The 22584-nt window shown below is 37.3% G+C and overlaps 1 protein-coding gene across 7 annotated transcripts; it reads right to left on the reverse strand.

Annotated features, from left to right (window-relative positions):
* Positions 1–378: 378 nt before the first annotated feature.
* Positions 379–22584, reverse strand: LOC134748792 (UTP--glucose-1-phosphate uridylyltransferase). 7 transcript variants are annotated; one of them, XM_063683694.1, is made up of 9 exons: positions 22445–22584; positions 20818–20844; positions 6913–7007; positions 6672–6763; positions 5917–6149; positions 4739–4944; positions 3465–3657; positions 2669–3247; positions 379–1534 (listed from the first exon to the last, which is right to left on the reverse strand). In XM_063683694.1, exons 1-9 carry the CDS (start codon positions 22472–22474, stop codon positions 1427–1429), a joined length of 1563 nt encoding a protein of 520 aa, XP_063539764.1. In that variant the 5' UTR covers positions 22475–22584; the 3' UTR covers positions 379–1426. The 7 variants fall into 7 exon arrangements, with proteins under 7 accessions (XP_063539764.1, XP_063539686.1, XP_063540002.1 ...); XM_063683616.1 differs by lacking the exon at positions 6672–6763 and having other exon boundaries at positions 6821–7007; XM_063683932.1 differs by lacking the exon at positions 20818–20844 and having other exon boundaries at positions 22445–22566.

The following is a 22584-nucleotide window of genomic DNA, read 5'->3' on the forward strand; positions in this document are numbered from 1 at the left end:
CGTGCAAAATAAATTTATTTTTGGCAATTTACAATAACTACAATAGATATTAGATATTATGCAAGCTTAGAATATAATGCGATTAGATCGACTTTAAAATAAAGATAAACAACAAAAAAGTATCTTATTCTCTACAACATAAGGTATCCTGGATTTTTCATTGACCGATTTTAGAGCAGCAATACCTTATGTCTGAAATTATATGTATAAATACTATTTATATCAGCATAAATATGGGGTACATAATCAAATACCAATCTAACTTGCAAAATACCGTTTTACTGAGCAAATATTAGAAAGAATTCATATAAATAATTGATATATTATATAAATACTTAACACTTAACATAATTCAGAATCCACATGATTTCGTAGTTAGTTACCTGGGTGAATCAACTATTTCTTGTTGTTATTGTGTCCCGTCAGCCAGGGGACACAGTTTGTTAGACGGAATGTTGTATGACGATCCACAAACGTGCTTATTAGTGGTAGCTCAGTGGAAAGGCCTTATATTTATAAATACATGTTTGGTTATTTTAATTACCATAAAATCGGGGTTTTAAGAGTGACCCAGGAGAACGTAACCATGGCAACGAGTGACAAGAAAAAGTTGATTCACCCACCTATAGGTAGACTAGTTGTAAACATGAAGTATATCGTATTTAAACATATTAAATAATTTCTAACACATTAATAGTTATGTGGAATATATTACTACAAGAGATAAGACCGTGTTTACATACTGTCGAGACTAAAAAAACATATATATACCACATTTGGAAGCAAATGTAACGCCCCAAATGAATATTGTATAACAAAGTTCTTATTCAGTTAAAACATACAACAATTTAAAATTATTATAACAAATGTTTGAAATAACACACGGTATTATCCTTACTTGCATTACATAAGCTTTAAGTATGTACTAGCGTTATAAAAAAAGGTCGAAAAAGTTAAAAGTGCGTCCAGATCTAACGAATATGCCGCTAACGCTATTCGAAAATCGTTCGCGCACTGCAGCCGCGCTTCATATCGTTTTAATGCAAGCAATTATTGAACCTTGGTGAGGTGTTCACAGTACATTCGCCATATGTGACGTTTTCTATCAAAAGGTACCACATTGTCGCTTGTCGATAAGGTTGATTTCTAATTAAAGTTATATGGAAATAGCGCCTTACTGACAAGCGGACAATAAGTACCCTTTTGGTTGAAAATGGCACATATCTAGACGTACTTTAAGGCTTGACAGTATAATCCATATTACTTTTCTTTTGGTCAGTAGTGTTGCAAAAATACGAACATTTACTGGTCTAGGATGCGCAGATTGCAGATGATTTTGTTTTCCAAAATATCGATGCTTGTAAGTTACCTACAGTTTATATCATTAACTGGTCTCTGGTCTTGGAAAGTAGGTGTGTACGATAAGTTAGTGGTCCAGGATGCGAAGGTTGCCAGAGACGATCTTGTTCTCAAGAACAGCTCCGGATGGTATGTCGATACGGTCGCCGTGGTTCGCTATTATGATCACCGTGCCCTGAAAAAAAAGATGTAAGGAAACATATAAATAAATAAATATTGTGGGAGATTCTTACACAAATCCACAGTGAGCTTAATAAGGCTTGTGTTGTAAGTACTAAACGACGATGTATATACGGTTTTGGAATTATACTGAGCAACTTTTACTATGGGACCAACCACGAAATCGCGAAAAAAAATTTGGCTGTTTCATACATTTTGGCTGGACCATTTTCTAATGAAGGGTAATTTTTTTTTTGCGACTTCGTGGTTGGTCCCATAGTAAAAGTTGCTCAGTATAATCCCAAAACCTCCCTGGCAACGGGAATGCAGTTAGTGCTAGCCACCGTGTATAATAGATAAATAGTATAGAAAAGGCAGTACTGACTGCCGTCAATGAGCCACTAATCTTCTGGCTCCATCATCAGATTAGTTAGATCAAAGATAGATATAACTCCGTAATAGATGGATACAGTCTAAGGAAAAAACATGCCTCGAAAATCACGAAAATTTGATTCTCGATCAGATGGCGCCACTAGTTTTGGCCAACTCTCGTATAGAGGGCGTTGACTGTCTCGTTTGTTATTTATAATTTAGACGCATACCAGTGAAAGAAAATGGGTCAACATCATATAAAAATAATTAATGCAAATAAAAAAATCATTTATTCATATTTAAATACATTTTAACGTATTTTTATAAATCTTCATTTTTAGTTTTAAAGTATGTCGATAGATGGCAGTGAATTTACAGTGGTTACAAAATTTACTATGACAGTACCGCTCTATCTTATTATATCCTCATTGGTTAGATTTTATCCTTTTTTTTATGAGGTCCAGAAAGACCACTGTGACATTCAAGCGGCTGAATGGCGTCGGATCTCACAGGATAGAAACGAATGGCGAAATCTAGTATCGGAGGCCAAGATCCACTTCGGGTCGCTGAGCCAGCGAAGTAAGTAAATAAGTAAGTTATTCTTTTACGAGTCTCAAACTATCTCCATACCAAATTTCATCTAAATCAGAAATTCAGAACAGCAGTGTAAGTGTGAAGAGGTAACAGACAGACAGTTATTTTCGCATTTATAATATTAGTAAGGGATACTCGTATAAAGCTCCGTAAATAAGCACACAAATAAAAACGTACTACCAACCTTCAAAGAAACTCCTCTTCCAAAAGTAACATCCCCAGACACCGTCAAATGATCCAACTCAATCAGATCAGGTATCGTCGCGAACCTGTTCAAATACTCCTTCACTTTCGCGAAATGGTTGTCTCCCAACTTCACAAGCGGCGTAGACGGGAACATCCTCTGCTCAGACATAACTAAAGAACCATGCGAAAGACTGTATAAGTTAGACATGACTAGCAGCAAATCTGACGTCTTTTTGACTGGTAAAAATCTAGATCTAGGTACGTTCACGCCTATTCCTCCTTCAAAGCATTTCATGGCAGCGCCTACAGCGGTTTCAAGTTGAATAACGTTTATGCCATCGCCTAAATGCTTGTTATTGACTATAATTTCCATGTTAAGAGAGCCTTGTTCGACCACTCTTTGTATGGCGTCGAGTTTGGCCCATAAGTTGTTGGTGTTGAAGAATTTGAACTGGCTGACGGATTTGAAATCGTCGACGTGCTCTTTGGGCACTTGGGCGATTTCGAGGAGGCGCAATTTGTCCTCGTATTGGATGAGGGTGCCTCCCTTGACGTCCGCTCTGGTTTTGTCGGTGACCTGAAAAAATGTGTTTAAGAATGAATGGTGACCCGGAAGAAAAGTGACGGTGATAAGACTTCGTTTGGGTTGAGTATGTTGAGGTCGACAGTGGTGTCCAGATTGTCAATATTAGACAATTACAATTGACATGTAAAATACTTAATTTTATAAATAAATATCTGAATCTGAAATTTGAACAGATGAAGCATAGGTGCCTTTTACAAACTATCATTACCTCCATAACGAACTCGTTGATAGACTGTTGATTCGGGTTGAGGAGCAAGTTTAGAATGTTGAGGTCGACAGTGGCGCCCAAATTGTCAATGTTACTGATGAAGCAGTAGGTACGGCCTTCTTTGATGAACTTCTGGAGAAGGCCGGAGTTATGGAAGGACTCGTAGAAATCGCCGTGACCGGGTGGGTACCAGCTAAAAAAAAGGTTAGTGGTCAATCTAAACTGGACACTATTGCAATGTCCTAGGGTTTTAAATTACTTGATGCGACAGACAGGAACAATATAAACTAAGCTTTTTTCCCATGCCACGAAGCAAAGTTGGCGTTGACGACTTTATTACTATACTATACCCCTCCGCTTCAATATCGTTGAAAGCCCAGCGGTACGATAGTATCTCTAGATGACGCAGTTAGATGTGGAGGAGCTAAAATCAAACTTATAACAATATACTGACGCTTGAATATCATTATGAACATGTCCATTTTTAGCCACTGGTAGAAGAGACTCGTCCCTTATGCCCTTATTGTATTTGCATTTTGCACTTGTTTTTTTATAATCACTTCACAAATCAATGCAGACTAGACATTATTACCTTATCCTTTCGCTTCGATTTCGATTGGAACCTGTAGCACTGTGTTTTATGTCGAGACCAATCTAAAAGCAACCTTACAACAATAAACTTACGCTTGAATATCGCTTGGAACACGCCGACAGCACGCCGTCTCTACGTCATTGAATGATGTCGAGTGCCAGTACTAATTTGAAAGCAACCTTTGCCACTGGCAGAAGACACTCCCGGTTAATACGTGGAGGGCATTGGTTCAATGTGTGTATATCCAACTTCAAGCCTTAGCGCTTCCCAACTTAGGGTCCTATCTGCCTTAAAGTCGACGAAGCCCCGCTATCGCGGGGCTTCTATTTCCGCTCTGAGGCACGAAAGGTAACTAACAAACCTACATCGAAGGCGAAAAGCTAATAGTTGGACATTGTTCTTAAACTGTTTTAACTAACTAAAATTGTTTAAGCTAAGTATATTAATATCATACAACATGCCTGCGCAAGGCGTGCATTATACATTAGCCTGCTATGCAAGCGAGTGGCAATTAGTTCAGGGTGACTTTCTGTGTGATCACTAATCAATGCAAAATAGATTTTATAACTATACCATTACGTTTCAATATCGTTGAGAACCTGCATCACGCTAATGTCTAAGTCGTTGAATGATGTCGAGTGTCAAACCCAACGTAAAAGCAACCTTATAACAATACACTTACGCTTCAATATCATTATGTACAAGACCATCCTTAGCCACTGGCAGCAAAGACTCCCGGTTGATACGCGGATGACAAGATTGGTTGAATGTGTGTATGTCCAGTTTTAAGCCCTTGTATTTGCGAATGACCTTCTGAGTGTCTTCGTCGGTGTTGAAAGAGTTCATGAGGACGAGGGGTACGTTGCATTTGTAGGTTTTGTTCAGGTGCTGGAATACAAAAGACACACACACGTCACATATATGTGCATTGTAGCCTAGCAGTGAGGTGTGCGACCTTCTTACTGGAGGTTCGAACCTGGGCTGGCACCAATGTCTCACCCCGACCCGCCCCGAATCGAATTACCTTGCCCCGCGACAGCAGATTGACGGCCGTTTTCACACATAGAAACGCAAGTGATTTTTGATGTATAGCTTGTCCGCCCTGTGCCAATGTGTTCTCGAAACTTTACAAGTCGCTTTTCGGTGAAGGAAAACAACACGAGAAAATTGGACTAGTCATAATAAGACCTAGATTTCTTTTTGGGTTTGAATGTCAGATGGCAGTCAGGTCCTAATGATAACGTCAAAAAGTCGTTTAGAACTTTGAACTTTTTAAGGCTTATGAAATAAAACTATGAAAACGGATTATATCGCGTATATTGAATTTATAATACATCCCGACGTTTCGAACTCTTTACAGCGTTCGTGGTCAACGGGTGACTGAAGGCTTTTTAAGGCTTGTTAAGATACTTAATTAGGCATAAAAGAGCGTTTGCTTTCTACGGTCAAAACTCGGATCCTCAACTTCTTTGGACACGTGTCTCGGCGAGACGGGACATCCATAGAACTTCTGGTTGTGCAAGGAAGAGTGGGAGGTGTCAGGGGTAGGGGAAGATCGCCAATATCTCATTCCATCCCATCCATCCATCTCGGACCGACCAAATCAAAGCCAGTGTGTCGGCCACAGTAAGTGAATCAGGAAAGCAGCTCTACGGGAGGTATGGCGACGTATATGTTAAGCGAGTCGCTCAAAAGATTACATAATGGCCACGACCACTCTGTAAAGAGTGCAACGAAGAAGAAGAAAGATATTGATTAACTTTAATAGGTATGCCACCTCTATTACTTGTTAGTTTCTTCCAAGGAATCTGCGAAAGCATTTTCTTTTCTTAAATTCCTGCTGTTGTTAAAAATACTAACCTCAATCTGCTGCACAGTCAAATCCAGGAAGGTCAACTCATTCCTGACTTGTATTACAGACTTTGGTCCCTTACAACCCATAGAGGTCCCAAGACCACCATTTAACTTGACCACCACCAGCTTGTCCAACATGTGGTGAATGTTGTCTGTGGTTGGGGTCTCGAGGGAGCCGTAGTCGATGACAGCGCCCTCTGGGAGTTTCTCGATCTTTTCCCATGTTACTGATGGGCCCTCTGTAATGAGACATAATAATTTGTAAGTATTTACTTTAAGTCAAAGGAGAGACTTTGCCTCCTTGTGTGTCTTCTACCGCTTGTACAATGGGCTGATGTGCTCTGAAGAATTGGTTGACATGATGCCAACGGCCGCTTTCTATCACCGCACCGCTCGCCGTCGGCAGGGTGTTCATCCTCACACCCTAGAATCTAAATGGTCGCGTACTGTGCGGTTTAAGAGGAATTTCCTCCCGCGGACGCTCCGGCTGTGAAATGAACTCCCTTCCGAGGTTCCGGTCAGCGGGATGCAGGTATTGTGGCCAGTAATCTCTTTAGTTCCACTTATACTTGTGCGAGGGCTTAAGGAAGAGAGCTAATCTGTCTATCTTACGTTCAGCAAGGAACCGGCTGAAGAGATTCTTGAACCCCTGGAACTACTTAACGACCAGCGGCCTGCGGGCCTCGAGTAATGTTGCCAGTAACCTCTCTAGTTCCACTAGCTTGAAGAGCAAGGGAGAGAGATATGTCTGTCTAACTTACGTTCAGCAAGGAACCGGCTGAAGAGATTTTTGAACCCCTGGAACTCCTTAACGACCAGCGGCCTGCGGGCCTCGAGTAATGTTGCCAGTAACCTCTCTAGTTCCACTAGCTTTAAGAGCAAGGGAGAGAGATATGTCTGCCTCACTTACGTTCAGCAAGGAATCGGCTGAAGAGATTCTTGAACCCCTGGAACTCCTTAACGACCAGCGGTCTACGGGCCTCGGGTAATGTTGCCAGTAACCTCTCTAGTTCCACTTCTACACGTGCGAGGGCATCTCGTTTGGTTGCCTCTTTGAAGTCGCGAGAGCCTGATGGGGTTCGCTGGTGACTGCGGATCTGTAAACACGATAATGACAAATTAACTTAACAATAATAAGATTTATTAATTGCTTTAATCCAATAGCCTAGTACATTTTAGATTCTATCAACTCCCAATAGTCCTTACACCCCGGCGGGTGCTGCCTCTGCGTGCGTCCCATGACACGGGCAAGGGCAGCATCCGCTCGGTGTAAACCCCCACTCCTTCCCTTACTAAAGTGTCAAAAGGAGGCCCCTATTGGATTGTTGGCTTCGGCTCCGCGCAAGCCTTCCAAATGGATGACCATAGCTACGAAGTCCTGGATTCGAATCCGTTAGGAAATTTTTAATTTGTGAACAGTATAGGACAAACTTTGCTTAGGTCACCAAAAGTTACAAAATAAAAAGTACATTTTAAATCTAACTGGTGTCCTTCGAACAAAATATAAATTCAGTAACTACCTAAGTATTTACAATTTTGCTCATTCTCAAGAAAAGTAAATTTTTAATAAATATTTTTCGTGGAGTAAGTATATACCTACCTTGTCGGAATTTTGTGTGGCATTACCTAAACAATAAAAAACTGTAGGTACAAAACAGTGCATTAATTTTATAGCTTGAAAGGATTGTAATAGATAGTCGCCATTTTTTAATTTGTAATGTTGCACTAGTAATTTGTAAGCATTATTGTTCAAAAGTAATGGCGTGCGGCGGCAGTGATTGTTGCAGTGATTCACGAAAATTACATACGGTTTCGTGAGAGAAATATTTTTAAAAGCATATGGGTAAATTGCTTTTATATTTTACTGAATAGGGAACTATTACCTATTACTTCATGTATCTATTCATCAAATTTTATCAAAAGTGACGAAAATAAAATCGCCCATTGACTACTTTAACCTTTATTAAAATGACTCATATACTTGTGCTATATTGACTCGCTGGATGACGTTTACAATTCCGCTCGGGAATAAATAACGATGTCCGAAGGTCGTTCGTACCATCGTTAAAACTCCACTAACCATTCTAGATCCTAACTCCTAAGACACAAAGTCTATCAATGATCAGTTATGCCGTTAGTACTCGTAGTAATAAAATATTACGTATATGTTATGTCACTTATGTCGACTGAGTAGGGTTTGAAATTGTAGCAAGGACGATATACGACTAAAGTCGTCGTCAATAGAACGACGTAAATTGCGAACAATGTAAACAAACCGTTTTACTCTCATTACTTCGTAATCTCGCTCTTACTATGACCTTATCAACAGTCTATATACTTAAATATTTTATTTATATAATTTTTTTGTTAAATTAAATGTTAATTATTAATATTTCAGCGAAAATAACCTTCCTAAATATGTTAGGTTATGTGTCAAACGCTAACAAAATCTGTCATATTTGTTTACACTGTTTGCAAGTTCTATTGACGACGACTTTAACCGTCACGTAACTACAATTAATAGTACGAAAGAGGTAAGCAATAGCTATAGTCTTCATCTCAAATATTTTTTACGTTTAAAACGGTAATCTGTTAAACAAATGCCATTGTCTCTTTTGTGCTAGCGGTCGTTTGTGTGTGAGCGCCGCACGCGCCGTGGCACGCGCCAACACCAGAAAAGCTATACCTACCTATGTTTTTCTCGATTATTTATGGGAGAGATTACCTTTAGATATAGATATTTCTTTTGATATTCAATAACAACAAAGTATATATAAGCTAAGTGTCTTAAATGTCTTTTGTAAACCGTTTTGTAAATTTACCGTCAGGGAATAAAAAAATAAAAAAATATAAGCAGTATAAGCACTTACTTTTTTTTATTCGCTAAAAACTTAATAGTTCGAATTACGTTTTCGACCAATTCCATGAAAAGAGTTTTGAATGATTCACGGTTAGTTTCACTAGACTTATATTGACCGGGATATAGACCGTGATTACCTTTTGTATTATTTGTGAGCTCCCGATATAAAACAAAAGGTAATCACGGTCTATATCCCGGTCAATATAAGTCTAGCAATTCCATGAAAAGTTTTTCGGCAAAACAAGAGGTCACTCACTCTCATTAGTTACAAATGTTACAATGTATACGGTGTTACTTGAGGCACAGAAAACCAGAGACACCCCAACAGATTTTTTTTCTTTTACACTCTTGAGTATTGATTCTTTAATCCGATAAATATTAAAAAAAATATTTATTGTTTAGTTTTCTTAACAATTTTATTCGACTGGTAATTCTACACAAGATACTTCGTCGTTTTAATGACATCAAACAATTGCTAGTTACCATCGTAAACACTGTTAAGTTAACAGTGTTAACTGACCATTTGCATACCTTACTACAACGAGATAAGCTTTACCAATGGCCAGTTAAGGGTGTTGCTCATTGACAAATAACGTGTCAAATGCTAGTTAATGATATTGTTGCATTACAAACTTGTAGCAAAGATAGATATAACTCCGTAATAGATGTATACAGTCTAAGGAAAAAACGTGCCTCGAAAATCAAGAAAATTTGATTCTCGTTTAGAGGGCGCTACTAGTTTTGGCTTACTGTCGTACTGGCGTTGACGGTTTCGTTTGTTATTTAATAATTTTAACGCATATCAGTGAAAGAACATGGGTCAAAATCATAAAAATAATTAATGCAAATAAAAAAAATCATTTATCCATATTTAAATACATTTTATCGTATTTTTATAAATATTTATTTTTAGTTTTAAAGTGTATCGACAGATGGCAGTGAATTTACTGGGGTTACAAAATTTACTATGACAGTACCGCTCTAGTATAAGTTACTCTATGCTTGTAGACTGAGCATGTAAAAATAATAATAATAAAAAATTACCCCCATTAAAATATAGCGCAATCGATTCTCCTATCGATTCTGAATAAACTGTTTTTAGGTTTTCAGTGGGTCATGAAACACCGTGTATAGGAGCGGTCGGGGTGCTCAAAAATGCGCTTTAACGTCTTGATAAAAGAGGCTTTGTTGTTCAGATGTTTGTGAACACCTTGGCCGCTCTAATATATATGATTGACTGTGACTGTACAGTCAGCTGCAGAGAAAAGGTACCCCACGTCCATACAAATTTACAGAAATTTACATTATACCTACGGAAACCTTGAACTGTATTTTTTATGCAGAATATGTAATAGGTATAACTAACTACGTAATTTATCGTGAATATCATGAATAAATAAATACGTCATATTTCCTGTTTCTCGCTTATGATCAAATACTCCATATCGTCAATATCTGCGGGTTAACTTAAGGCCGTTCCATCGGTTTGCCGCTGTCACTGTCACATTTCGCAAGAAAGAACGGGAAAGATCATGCGCGCCAAGTGTCAATTTTGATCGAATTTTGTCGATTTTTATTTATTTTAAAAACGTTACCTTACAATATCGAAATTCGAAAGCTATGAAATTACTATTTAAGTTAAGATTGTTTTTTCTTCTTTTTTTGTTTATAGTATCACATAATAAATAACCGAGTAAAGCTGGATTAAAAGTCCGAGTGAGAGGTTACTTTGGGAATTAATTGTATCGAGCGAAGTGTCATAATTCGTGTATTCGTGTAGCTATGTTGTTAAAGATAATATAGTCAAGAACTACATATATTTTTTCCACGTCTACGAATATCAACGCCTCTTAGAAAAACATGATCATATGAGGAGATTTTTCGCCTTCTGGCTCAGGGAACCGCCTTAATACTAACAAAGATAGATATAACTCCGTAATAGATGGATACAGTCTAAGGAAAAAACGTGCCTCGAAAATCACGAAAATTTGATTCTCGATCAGAGGGCGCCACTAGTTTTGGCCTACACTCGTATAGAGGGCGTTGACGGTTTCGTTTGTTATTTATAATTTTAACGCATATCAGTGAAAGAAAATGGGTCAAAATCATAAAAATAATTAATGAAAATAAAAAAAAAACATTTATCCATATTTAAATACATTTTATCGTATTTTTATAAATATTTATTTTTAGTTTTAAAGAGTGTCAACAGATGGCAGTGAATTTACTGGGGTTACAAAATTTACTATGACAGTACCGCTCTAGTATAAGTTACTCTATGATACTAATCATAATCAGGTTTGCCTCATCGCTAACATCTGAATAAACTCACGTCTAACATATAGTAAACAAGTATTTATTTTAAACTTTATTGCACCTCAAAAAAAAGTACAAATGGCGGACTTAATGCCTCGTGGCATCCTCCACCATTCAACCATAGGGCCAAACAGATAAAATGTCAAGGTGGGTGCAGTTATGAGCCATGTTGCTTGAATTAAATGAATACAATACAATACAATAAATATATGTGCACGTGATTAAGGGTATCTGAAAACACATTAAAAAGGCATGTAGAAATAAATTAAAAAAACTTGTGACTACATGTTTTTCGATTGTCTGGCCAATGTGGCCAATCATTTGACGTTGCTAAAAAGAGTTACTATTACCGAGTGAGTTTTGAATGATTCACGGTTAGTTTCACTAGACTTATATTAACCGGGATATAGACCGTGATTACCTTTTGTATAGTTTATGAGCTCCCGATATTTCGACGCAGTTATATGCATCATGTTCACGGGTGGCTGAAGATAGTGGGTGGGTGTCAAAGTTGTGTAGTCAGCGCTCAGCTAGACAGCGAATGAGGGTAGACCGAGCGCTGTCTACACAACTTTGACACCTACCCGCTATCTTCAGTCACCTGTGAACATGATGCATATAACTGCGTCGAAATATCGGAAGCTCATAAATAATACAAAAGGTAATCACGGTCTATATCCCGGTCAATTTAAGTCTAGTATTACCGAGTGTTTTTTTTTTATAAATCATCTGGAATATCAATTTAAAACTTACATACCTACCTTGATTGGAACGCTTATTTTAGTAACAGCGTTTAACAAAATCGATTATTAAGAGAAGCCTTTATTATTATCACTCATGCACAAAGATACACACACAGAAACACCAAATATTAAGAAGAAACCACAACGTTTAGACATAAAACATCTAGATACAAAATGTACTTCATTATGCGAAATTGTGTAAATATTAAACTGTAAAATTAACATAAACAACGTATTTTACGAGTACGATGTTGCGTAAGAAAATTTTACAAAACATATCTTCAAATCACAACTAAATATTGTATCCACGTGTCTTTTTTTATATTTATCGACAATTTGATGTTTATAAAATAATTACTAACCAGAGATCTCACTAATTCAGTTTCTCCCGGCATTATCTCAAAAGGTCAAAACACTCAATCAAAAAAAAAAATTAAGTTAACTATGTCCTAAAAACAAGTGCGCCTCTATATATCCTGGCGATGACTGAACGTTGAACTAATACTGATAGCCCTACCAGCAAAGATCGTAGCTGCGACAAGCGAAGATAAGCTTTATAATTGATTAGATATAAGGTTCTCGACAATTTCTTTATAAGTTTGTATGATCGCTGTTTGGTATCACAGGCGTCTGTCACACCGTAACTGTATTCTTATTTATGTACGAGCAAAGATAGATATAACTCCGTAATAGATGGATACAGTCTAAGTAAAAAACGTGCCTCGAAAATCACGAAAATTTGATTCTCGATCAGATGGCGCCAGGGGTCGGAAACCGGTATTTGCTCCATACAAAAATACCGGTATTATTACGTTCTTTTTCGTTCTTTTGTTTATAATTTCATTTTTAATGGGACGTTTTAATAATGCAAAATTGTTTTCTAAATATTCAGTCCTACGTAATGAGCATAAAAAAATTCAAAATATTGGGCTATTTCGGGGTTTTTTAAAAATACCGGTTCCGAGCCCTGGATGGCGCCACTACCTTTCGCCTACTCTCGTATAGAGGGCGTTGACGGTTTCGTTTGTTATTTAACAATTTTAACGCGTATCAGTGAAAGAACATGGGTCAAAATCATATAAAAATAATTATAGCAAATAATAAAAATCTTTTTTCCATATTTAAATGCGTTTTATCGTATTTTTATAAATCTTCATCTTTAGTTTTAAAGTGTGTCGATAGATGGCAGTGAATTTTTTGTGGTCACAAAATTTACTATGACAGTACCGCTTTATCCTATTATATCCTCTTTGGTACGAGTATGTAACTTATTGTTTTATTTATGCAGGTGTAATGTGGGTGTGGCCGTGACGCAATAATATCTAATGAAAATCTGTTAACAGCATTTTTTCGGGCTACGAATATTATTGCGAATTTTATTAAAAAAATAATGTAAAGTCTGACCTACCTAAGTTTAAGTGGAAGGGTAACTCGATAAAATCGTTTGTCGTGAACACTATTCGTCTACTTTACGAATGCTTAATTTGATCTTGCATAATATATTATACCGTGTTCTTATTATTCGATAATTGCCAATCTTGAAGCAGCAGAGCAGCACTATTTTCATAATCGTGATACATATTACACTTTAAGTCGAAATTTCCCGTCGAGATTTTCAGGATCATCATCGGGTCCTGACCTGATGACAATTGGATTAATTGTGAGGTGTTTATACCCTTTCAAACAAAGTTTCTTTTTAAAAATAAAAGAATGTTTCCTTTAAGTAAAATGTGCTAACTTATGGTTTTTAGGCACTTTCCCTCCAGGCCCCATTATTTTTTTCCACCCTGTCAACAACACAAGCCTAATTGAGTTAACTATTGGATGTAACAGGTTGATTTGTGTAAGAGTGTCTTATAATAGGTATTTATTCAAATGTACACTACACTTTAATGTCAGGCCGGGAACGGTGTAAACGCGGCCACACCAATTACCTCAAACCTTGAAAACGGAACCAAATAAAAGCGGGCTTAGCACGGTAGCATTTTTATCGCCTGTCACCATGCCTGTCACGTTCTAACAAGTATGTAAGTGCGAAAGTGACAGGCATAGTGACAGGTGATAAAAATGCAACCATGCTGACACCGCTGTTGCGTCACTGTCATATCATCCACATCTTGTCTGATGGGTCTATATTGTTTCCCATATAGTTTTAAGTCATAATGTATTGTTTGTCCACATTTTCGTTAGTCATAATTTGGTTTTTCTCAGAAACGCGTAACTTTTCAGGATAGCCATAAAACAAACCTAACCTAACCTATCTATAGGATAACCTGAGGAAAATCCTGAAAAGTTAACGGTTTCAGAATTATGACTACTGATTATATGACAATCATTACATTATGACTTTCAATAATTATGTCAAACAAAGGGACCCCCTTGTCTGATACATTGATAAATGCTAAATGTGATAAATAAGGATAAAGATAAAGTAAAGATCAAAGTAAACAAAACAGCAGCAGAGATAAAGAAGACTTTTTTAATCAGCTTACAAAATTTGTGTCTTTTTCATTTCAATGATCCATAATTGTCATAATAATTGTCATAAAGTCAACCGTGTGCAATTTAAAGGATGCATTTAGCTCAACGAGGGTGCGGTGTTAGGGTCGGCAACGCGCATGTGCTCCTCTGGAATTGCAGGCGTACATAGGCTACGGGGGTTGCTTAACATCAGGCGGGCCGTATGCTTGTTTGCCACCGACGTAGTATAAAAAAACCATTTGATACAGATAACGATCATTTAAGTAAACAGCAGTAACTATTCTGAAATTGACGGAATGATAATGCAGATTTTTTCATCAGCAATTTTTGTGTGTTCTTCCGTCTTCGACGACCCAAAATTGTCATAATAACCGGCCAAGTGCGAGTCGGGCTCGCGCACGAAGGGTTCCGTACCATTGCGCAAAAAAAGGCAAAAAAAATCACGTTTGTTGTATGGGAGCCCCACTTAAATATTTATTTTATTCTGTTTTTAGTATTTGTTGTTATAGCGGCAACAGAAATACATGATCTGTGAAAATTTCAACTGTCTAGCTATCACGGTTCATGAGATACAGCCTGGTGACAGACAGACAGACGGACAGACGGACGGACAGACGGACAGCGGAGTCTTAGTAATAGGGTCCCGTTTTTCCCCTTTGGGTACGGAACCCTAAAATCTGATAATGGTTATATTAGTACAGAAAACCTTGTGCAATTTAAAAACGGCTTGCTGAATCATTTACAATTTACATCACCACATCTAGCATTTCTTTTCTTGCAGGTAATTCTATGCTTTGAGATGAAAAAGCGCGCGCATAATTTAAAACAAAAATTTAAGAGTTCATAACTTGACCGAATCAAAAAATTATCCCATATATTTACTTTTCCAGGACTCGAACTTAGTCCATACAATTTTTTTATTAAATCGATATAAATAAATAAATAATATATCGTTTATTTCAGGCGTATATAAGTGTGAAGATATAACAGACGCACAGATAAAGTTACTTTCGCATTTATGATATTATATAGCAGGGATTGACATATCTTGTATATTGCTTTTTTACTCATTTTTATCTCCTAAATCTAAACTGATAAGGTAATCCAACTAATCACAATCACACCAGGGTTAGATGTCTATTAGCTTGTACACAACAATGGCAGAATTGAAACTAGACAAGTGTATTGAAACATATTTATTATTTATACCCGGGTCTATCGCAAATTTATTTTGTTACCTTTATCACTTAATTTTTTTTTATGCTTAGATATGTAATTTGTTATGTATGTTAATAAAATTAAATTTACTGATTAAGTGATAACTTGCATTTATCTAACATTTAAAACTTTCAAGTTTTCAACACATATTAAAAGTATTAAAACATATTATTTATACCCGGGCCGACCTCGTGGTCCAGTCCAGTGAAACATGTGTCGAAACATCAGAAATAAAGGCGGTAGTACTATTAGTTATTCTGTACATACATATTATCTAAACAAATTAAAGTAATCAGTAAATTAATCTTATAAATAAATAAATAACTTTAATTTTCTGGTGCTTTATTTCATGCATTGTGTAAAATCATTTATTTTAAATAGAGTCAAATACCCTAATTAGGCTGTCAAACACTAAGTTTTCACTACATATAAATAAGGTTAAAAATTAAATGTATGAATATAAAAGTGAAAAGCTAAATCCATTGAAGAAAAAAATGCGATGAAATGCAAAAAATAATCAAATTAATGTTTTTAGGCAGTAACGAAAATTTTCAGTTCAGGTTGCATTCCAAGAGGGCCAGAAAGAGAAACGGTCACGTTTTGGATTTTACCTATTGCTTTGAAAAATATCAATTTTGTCTACTTTCATTAGGTACAAATAAATGTTTTTTCCTGTGCAAATGTTTTGTTATTCAAAATGTAATTTTAAATGTTAACTGTCTGTGCATGATGGGTGTTAAATCGTCACCACTGTGTGCAAACTGTCAGAAGACTGATGACTTGTCTCACGTGTTGTTGAAATGCGTCCGGAATTCGGACTTGAGAAAAATAATTTTTGGTAGTCTGGGCTCCATGCACAATGGACAGATCAATTGTTGGTCTGCCAGAGCCTATACCGGACAAAGCAATCAGTGTTCACCACTTTATTGACCTCTCCCTTGAGTAGGGAACTATGATAGCACCCATGAGGCTGACATGTTCACCTAGAGTGTCCAAAGCCTCCATAAAAACCAGATTATAAAAAAAAATGTTAACTGACAGTCCATCCTGTATTTAACTATATTTATATTTGAATATAAGAATAAGAAAACATTTATTGCCACACAAAAAAAGAGAGATTACAGGAATATGTTTAAAAATAACATTAACAATTAGCATGCGCGACAAAAGGAACGGGCTCAGCATATGCTGCGCCAGCGCGCTGATTTTCAGTCCACCCCCTTACTGAACCACATTGATATGTATGCGGGATATTGTTTTTTACAGAAATATGTAGATTTATTTTAAAATAACTAAATAAAACTATAAATTACACAGTTAAACTCTAGCGTAAGTATTATTACGGTTTTATACAGTTTATATAACCTACTATCTACATTCTTTATTTATTTAAATCATCATTAGCCGGAAAATCGAACGGCCTCGTCTAAGATAACCCAAAACTAATTGCTCCAAAAGACACGCGTAGTTATTTGACCGCATATTTCTCTACGTACGACCTAATGCCTAAAGCATAGAGGTCAAATTTGAATGCAGTGAGCACACAGATGATTTGTTTTGATTGGACCAAGGCCGAATCCTGTGCTATCAGTTACGAAGCGCCGACATTACGGCCCGGCCACGACATCGCGCGGCGGCGGCAGCGGCGAGCAGCGGCCATAGTTTGGAGCGAGACACAGCTATCTGACCTTTCGTTTCCACCTATGGCCGCCGCTCGCCGCTGCCTCCGCCGCGCGATTTCGTGGCCGGATACTAGCCAGTAGCTAGGTTCTACTGCCTGTGCTGTCTCTTGTGGGTCAAACGATAAGTAAACTTGCGTCGGCATATAAATGAATGGAACAGTGCTTTAGTCTATTACTGAGATCAGCTGTAAAAAAAAAAAAAATTGTACTTAGAATTGGACTTTTGGCCGTCAGTGACGTAAAGGTTATCACCAGGTTATCACATAGCACTTGTCTGTACCAGAATGTTAATGACCTTATCTTTATATTTTACGAAGACTCCAAGAGCGACATAAACTGCTTAGGAGCGACATATAATGATATATGTAGCATTTAAAGTTTAAAGACATTTTTAGTATTTAATAGCGCAAATACTGAATGGATTTGGAGTAAATTTACCTCATAGTTTAGAATTTGGAATTTTGGATTTACAAGATACCTATCATTCCTATAAATATCACTTGATATTTGCGCGGGAAAATGAAAATAGAAGAATATTCCTAGTACTAAAACTTATATTAAAGTTCTGATTAAAGTTCGTTAATAATGTCGATATTGGCCATCAACATCATTTATTATTTTCAATTAATCCACTTAAGAAACACATTTCAGGATTATTAATATACGTCCGCGATACCGATTCATTCGTAATTAAATAAAAATAAAAAAAGTCTAATTTAACGTAAAAAAAAACGCACCTTACTAAGTATATCCATATTCACGAGCAGAAACGAAACGCACTAAAAGTTATGGCGGGAGACGTCTAGTCTATGCGCCAACTGTCAGGACAATAACTGCCGCAATAATGATGGCGCCGTAGAGGACGAACCGATACTGGAGTAGATAAGCTATCATAGGTCTCTGACCAGTAAAAATGATATGAGTATTTAGAGAATTATGGATGATAGTAATACTAACTTCTGCCTACGACTTCGTCAGGGTATAATGAGTGCTTCCATATCCCACTCATCTGATCATCATCATATCAGCCACTGCTTTATCGCCCATAGCTTAGCATAGGCCTCTCTTCGAGTACGCCATCCAAAATCCAAAAGGGACCCGCAATTTTCTGAATGTCATCCACCCAACGAACTAAAACGTAACAGGAAAATAAGCTAAGTACCTACTGGAAAATAAAATTAATGGGAAAATATGCGATTGGTTAGAAATGCTTTCGGGATAGGAAGCTATTGAGAAAAAATAAAATGGTAAAAATTGCGAAAGGCAAAAATTGCGATCTGGAAAAAACGATTTTCGTAAGAGAGACTACACACTCATTTTATACTCCAATCAGATTGCCCAATTAGAAATGAAATAAATAAATTAACAAGTAACGAAAAAATACCGTTTTCGTTCCCATACAAAAAATACCGGTATCCAATCCCTGCGCCAGGCGCTTCCTTCATCCGAAAGCGAACTAGTTAACATTTTTTCCACCTTTGGTCACATAGACCTAGCATTACATAGATCAGCTATACGCGTGTGCCCGTGACTCCCGTGAGGGACAAAACATACGCAATGCGACAATATGATTGGTCGAGAAGATTTGTAGCCCACTATAAACCATACTAAATTTACGGTGGGGAATTAAAAAAAATGTGAGACTGTGACAAGGACAAACAATAACAGCGCTTTCTCTGCTCTTACTGAAAGAGAGGTATGGGCACTAAAGAGAGGTATGGGCACTGTGAATGACATCTCGCTTTGTGTGGTAGGGCACAGGACAGCGGATGTCATTCCAGATCTAGAGCAGAGCCCAACTGGGGAAGTACCTCCACCTTACAGAAAACCGCAGCCAAATAACACTATACCCTACTCATAGTGTTGTGTTCCTGCCGGTAAGTAAGGTTGCCAGAGCTCAACGAGGGAGAGGAGTGTTAGGGTCGGCAACGCGCGTGTAATATCTCCGGTGTTGCAGGCGTCCACAGGCTACGGTAACTGCTTACCATCAGGCGGGCCGTATGCTTGATGCCTTGATTGCCACCGACGTGGTATGAAAAAAAAAAGATACATAAGACTATCCCGTTCGGTCATTTCCCCCCACCCCTCACGACCGATCCAGTCATCTCTATTTTTGTTTGGTAATGACGTATCCCACTGCCAACCAAAATTTTTAATAAAAAAAAGTTTGCTTTCTAGTTGTATAGTAAAAGATGTTCAGTAAAAACCTATGATTAAATTCACGGAATGCAATAATAACCTTATAATATTTTCTGTGAGTAAATTAATAGGTGACAGGTATGTGAAACTGTATTTAGTTATAAGAAATCATATATTTTTTTATCTATGGCGTAGAAGTAAAACGGCGTAAACCATTTGCAATAGACACGTGTAAGAGTAGGCATTAAGTAGGTATTATTGTGACGTTATCTAACTAGGTATTAATTATTTATTTGCCATAATATAACGTAGCACTATCTCACTCTCAGTGGTGTAACTAGGGGGGGGAAGAGGGGGCAAGTGCCCCGGGAGCCATCCAACGGGGGGGCAAAATGGGCAAAAGGCAGCAGCAGGGAAACTTTTGTCAGTCGTCAGGGGGCGCAAATTTGGTGACTGCCCCGGGCGCCATATCCTCTAGCTACGCTCATGAAATCTCACTCTTCGTGACTTCGTGTTCTTATCTCACTCTCACTGAGTTTAAGCGTGAGCGAATGGATAAGCGTGCTTAGGAACGCGGATATCGTGTTTTTGATTTTTTTGTTTTAATAATAAGAAAACCGGCTAAGTGCGGGTCGGACTCGCGTTCCAAAGGTTCAGTACATTACACAGTTCAAACAATGTATTTTTTATGTGAAAAGTGAGTGAAATGTCTTTAAGATCCAAAACTTAAAAGTATGGTTTCATGCGCCAGATCTTCACAATATGTAACTATAGATTGGCAAGCCATTACCGGCAGTAGAAAAAGACAGCAAATTGTAAAATGTAGGCGCGAAGGGTCTTCAATACAAAATTTGAATTTCGCGCTTTTTTTCCTACTGACAAAATTGGTTTGCCAGACTATCTATACAGGGTGAAATTTTAACCACCGCTCAAACTCTGCGTAGTGACTTTATAGGTCATACTCAACAACTTTTATTATGGGACTAATGCCGAAATCGCGAAAAACTTTCGGCTGTCACAAAGAAATCAGCGGCATCACATCAGCCGGAAAATCCGGAATGTATGAAACAGCCAATTTTTTTTCGCGATTTCGGCATTGCTCTCATAATAAAAGTTGTTCAGTATGACCTATAAAGTCACTACGTAGAGTATGAATGAATGGTGGTTAATATAAAGTTATAAGTTATAATTATAAGTTAGTCTACCAATATGTAACTATAAAGTTATAATATAAGTTAGTCTACCAGCATGCTAAAAAGGCTGTTTGGTCTTACCGCAGGTCTCAGCCGGTTGTCTAAGTTATAACTATAAGTTAGGCTACCAATATGTAACTATAAAGTTATAACTATAACTTAGTCTACCAGCATGTTAAAAAGGCTGTTAGGTCTTACTGCAGGTCTCAGCCGGTTGTCTAAGTTACAACTATAAGTTAGTCTACCAGCATGCTAAAAAGGCTGTTAGGTCTTACCGCAGGTCTCAGCCGGTTGTCATTAGCCTGGAAGATGCAATTAATGAGTGAATCAAGCCAATAACAATAGCAGTTTTAGAAATGTCGGACTAATTCAATGGTTTGTTTATTTCACTCAATGTGAACCTTATGTAGTACTTAATAAGGTGCAAAGTCCAGACACTGAATGAAATAACCAATCAAAACTATCAGTGTCAATATATTTGCTGTGGTAATTAATGTAGCTCGTAAAAACACATTTCTACGTTTTTTCCTCCATTTCATCTGCTATGTTGCTTGCCATAACAGTGTCATCCGCCTTCCGCTCTTTTTCATTAATGTTGGTACTATGTGAATTGTGTCATGTCATTTGTTTGTCTGTGATGTCCATAATATCTGTGTGTTTGTCTGTTTGTTGTAGGTTCCCAGCCTATCCTTCCACAAGATCAAAATTTAACCGAACATTCTCGTCTCACAAGTCAAAAGTCTACACACCTCGACATTGGCAGAATCCACCTTGCTAAACTTAGTGAGAATAGGAAAAAAAAAATGTAGCTCGTAATTAACCATACTTTGCAAGAGGTCTTTAGACACCCAACCACAGTGAACGTGTTGAATAGGTAATTTTTGAGTTGTTTATAGAGCAGGTACGGTCAAGTTTAAATATCATTACCAGCCAAAGTTCCAAAAATATATTTACATGATCTTATTGTGTTATGTCGTTGTTCATAAACGCATTACAAATATTGAATTATACGAATGTGTCTACCGCGACAATCAATTCGCGGGGTTTCTTTTTATAAACTAATTCCGAGTAGTTTAGTGTTGTTTACTTAGATCCCCGTTGGCATTTTGCTGGGACGTCAGTCTTTCCGCGACCACAGCTGGTGCAACTCAGCTGAAATGTCGGAAGGTAAAAACAATGAAATTAAATTGCGGTAGACCCGTTTGTATAATTAATATGTGTTCAAAACGCAAGAGTTTAAAATGTTATTAACGCATTACAAGCCAGAATTAGGTATGAATGGTTTGTCTTTATCTGTCATTTTGACTTATATATTTGTAAATCATAAGTAAACATAGAAAAGCTAAAATGGGTAGATATCTCATGGAGGAGGCCTTTGCCAAGAGGCAAACTGAGTTGCATGACATTAAACAAATTTGTAATTAGTTTTCATTATTAAATACCTACTTATACTTAAGCTTTATTATTTTTTTATGATTTTAATCACAAAAATCTGCATGTTTTCCTTATAGATTTTAAGAACATGAATGAGAAACTTATTTGCTCCAAAATGGTCAATTTAAATGAGGTGACCGAGCCCTTATAAAACCAAGCCTCTTTACAGAAAACTGCTATTTTTTGTAGCGAAGTATACTTTAAAACTCCTTTACAACCGGTATGTGCCTATAATCGTAATAAAAACGCTATATCATTCAGCTAATAGCAATGCTAAGACGCTGCATCAGTCAAGTAATTGCAGCTTAATTGTTTATTTATGTTTTAAGAATAGCTTGTGTCCGATCCGAGCGCCTAATCGTCAAGTGTTGACCTCTAAGCAGAGGCAAGGTTACAGTAGATAAATGCCGCTGTTATTACGCCTTATCAACGAACGTAATCATAAACATGTATTATGTAGTTAGTTACCTTCTTATTTATATCTTCCGTTTCTGCCATTATCACTGGATATTAAAAAACACGAGTGTTTTATCAGTTCGAACACGCCGAGCGGACCGCGGAGCGCGCTTCGCGAATTTCGCGACGATTTTTGACACTTGACAGCAGAC

This window comes from Cydia strobilella, chromosome 1, assembly GCF_947568885.1.
Source record: "Cydia strobilella chromosome 1, ilCydStro3.1, whole genome shotgun sequence".
In the NCBI taxonomy this organism is placed as follows: domain Eukaryota; kingdom Metazoa; phylum Arthropoda; class Insecta; order Lepidoptera; family Tortricidae; genus Cydia; species Cydia strobilella.

Excerpts from the sequence above, each read along its gene's own strand:
- LOC134748792 (XM_063683694.1), bottom strand. The coding sequence starts at position 22,474 with ATGGCAGAAACGGAAGATATAAATAAGAAG. Across the intron at positions 6,150-6,671 it reads CAGCCGGTTCCTTGCTGAAC|AGGGCCCATCAGTAACATGG; the intron begins GTAAGTTAGACA and ends GTCTCATTACAG. Across the intron at positions 1,535-2,668 it reads GAAGAGGAGTTTCTTTGAAG|GGCACGGTGATCATAATAGC; the intron begins GTTGGTAGTACG and ends CTTTTTTTTCAG.